Source organism: Sinocyclocheilus rhinocerous, unplaced genomic scaffold (genome assembly GCF_001515625.1).
Source record: "Sinocyclocheilus rhinocerous isolate Xijiao unplaced genomic scaffold, SAMN03320098_v1.1 scaffold97, whole genome shotgun sequence".
Lineage (NCBI taxonomy): Eukaryota > Metazoa > Chordata > Actinopteri > Cypriniformes > Cyprinidae > Sinocyclocheilus > Sinocyclocheilus rhinocerous.
In genome coordinates, this window is record NW_015666183.1 from 1,940,766 (window position 1) to 1,943,308 (window position 2,543).

General features: G+C 43.4%; 1 protein-coding gene across 2 annotated transcripts in view; it reads right to left on the reverse strand.

The window, feature by feature from the left end:
• The window catches only part of naglu (N-acetylglucosaminidase, alpha), an 8,392-nt gene that overhangs the window by 2,036 nt on the left and 3,813 nt on the right, over nucleotides 1–2,543 (reverse strand). For both annotated transcript variants that reach the window (XM_016543299.1, XM_016543300.1), the window contains exons 4-6: nucleotides 1,824–1,909; nucleotides 1,342–1,598; nucleotides 360–1,087 (exon numbers count right to left, since the gene is read on the reverse strand). In XM_016543299.1, coding sequence (XP_016398785.1) covers nucleotides 360–1,087; nucleotides 1,342–1,598; nucleotides 1,824–1,909 — 1,071 coding nt within the window. The remainder of the gene's footprint in view (nucleotides 1–359; nucleotides 1,088–1,341; nucleotides 1,599–1,823; nucleotides 1,910–2,543) is intronic.

The following is a 2,543-nucleotide window of genomic DNA, read 5'->3' on the forward strand; positions in this document are numbered from 1 at the left end:
CAACTTCAAAATCGTCCTACATCGCTGCAGAAGTACCGACCCAGTGTTTACAAAGTGAACATACAAAGAAGGTCAAACGCCCTTTACAAAAAAACGGTAAAACAGCGATTTACATTGCATGCGATTTGTCGTGCAGCCCTACATGATATGTATCGTTACCATGCAATAAAATTAGGCTACTCATATTGTGATATTGTGAAGATTTTGGTCTTATCGCCCACCCCTACCCTGAATGCAATGCAAGTCGCTTTGGATAAAACCATCTGCCAAAAGCATAAAAATGTAAAAAATAAAATAAAATACTAGGACTGGTTCACTAGTTCATTGACATCAAACATAACAGTTAAGTTTGGGTTTACCTGGAAAGCATTCCGTATTTCCTTGTAGAACTCAGTTGTAAGAAGCTGAAGCGCTTGACGCGTCACGTCCACAAGATCATACCGGAAGGTTTCCAGAGTCGCTAACCCTGGCGCGGCTTCGAACAGAAGCTTCCAAGCCTTGTAGAAGTCAGCTGGTTCGTACCAAATGTCCGTTTGCATGTGCAGGGACGGCCGATGTACCAACGGACTCCGGTTGTGGTTCTTGTATTGCGGAAGAGTGCAGTTGTACACACTATGAAACAAGAGCTGCCAGGCCACCGTCAGGTTCTCATCCATACTACCATAGCGTCGCAAGGCGTACAGCGACACCCACTTGGAAAGGTTGACGGGTTCTTTGCGCCAGGCCAGTTCGCTCATAAGTTCGTAAATGACTGGATTCTGTTCGATGCCTTCGGGGGTCAAACCCAATCCCACTAGGGTTGAATTCGGAAAGCGGATGGCATCGAAGGGGCCAGAATTTATGCTCTCCACCGTTCCAAACAGACCACTGTTCCCTCCAAAGTTGTGCAGCATGCACCAGATAAACGGCTGGCCGTAGAAGGAGTTTGTGGAAGAGTAGACAGGCATGGATTCAGCAAAGAGATCCAGGACAATCATGCGCCCCAGGGGGACGCCGTGTAACAGGGCCTTGACCTGGTCTGGTTTCCAGAACGAAGGGTCACTGATAAATAACCAGCCTTGCATCAGCCAAATTGCTTGAGGGTCCACTGCCAGAGAGAGAGTAAAGGGAGAGAATAAGAGACCACAACTCATCTGTGTGAGCAGTTGTGAGGGCGCCATGCTTCATCCCATCACGGGGTTGGGAACCCCAACTGTGCCCCAGAAAATAAGCGGGTCAATTGTGGGTTTTAAAACTAGAGTAAATGCAAACCCAAAGAAACATGAGCAACTTCCACATCTAGGACAATATCACAAGTTATTTCCAGCACCAACTAAAAAGGGGTAACAATGTCATAGTTACCTGAAGTCATAGTATTAAAAACAGCACGGCTGATAGATGCCAGGTAAGCGGGGTCCGAAGAGGCTGGGGCCATTTCATTAAAAGTGTCTGTGTTGTAAATGTGGTCTGTTCCGAACTCCTTCATAACCTGGGTCAAAAAGAGTGCTCCTATTCGCTGGAAGAGTGGGTCACGTGGGTCAAGCACATAGGCGCAGGAGTAGGTGCAGTTAAAATGGCTCCAGGGGTTCAGCTTGGTCACATTTGCTTGGGGGAACAACCTAAAAGGCATTGCTAAATGTGATTATTCCGGTCTTCACTCTCAAATAAATAATACAAATAGAAATTATGTGTTCTTTGCAAATTTTTATTGCACTGGCCATTTAAATACCTTTAAATTTAAAAGCCATAAGAATGTACTTGATAACCAACACCACTTTCATGATTTCAAGATTAAAATCTACAGCTATGTTAAATGAAAGAAAGACACATTTGAGGAATATTACCTGGTAATACCTTCAGGTACGATTCCTGAAAAAGCAGGCAATACAGGTATCATCCCAAAAGATCTCATGCGGTCCAGGATTTTAAACTGGAGGAATAAATGGCACCATTTTTAAAATAATTTTTAATAAGAAAATGTTCATGAATGACTATATACAACTAGATTTTTATATGTTCTGGTAATAGCATTTCTGCTTTCATAATGCTAGGGTATTGTGGGTGGTTGGAACATGTTACTATGCAGTTGTTAAGTTGTTCTGAGCAGTTTTTAGCACCTTGAATCATACAAAAAAATAGGATTGTGTGATTACTATGCCAAAGTCTCTGTGATGTTCTCTAGATGTGGCTCAGATATTTTAGATTCTGATCTATTATATTCTGACATTTTCATCTCTCCCTTAAAGGGGTGGTTCACTGGGTTTTTTCTAGGCTTGACTGTGTTTATGGGGTGCAGTCTAACATGTGTTAACGCTTAGTTTTTAAAAAAAACGCATTATTTTTCACATAATTTACCTTTATTCCACACCTCTCTTTCCCTTCTCTGAGAAACGGGCTGATCATTTCCTTCTTTTATGAAGCCCCGCCCTCAGAAATAGGCGATGGGCTCTGATTGGTTAGCTAGCCCAGTGTGTTGTGATTGGCTAAACCACCTCTAGGGCGCTTCTAAACGTCCTGCCCCTCACCTCAGCGGCATGTGCTCCGGTTGTATTGTAAACAACGGC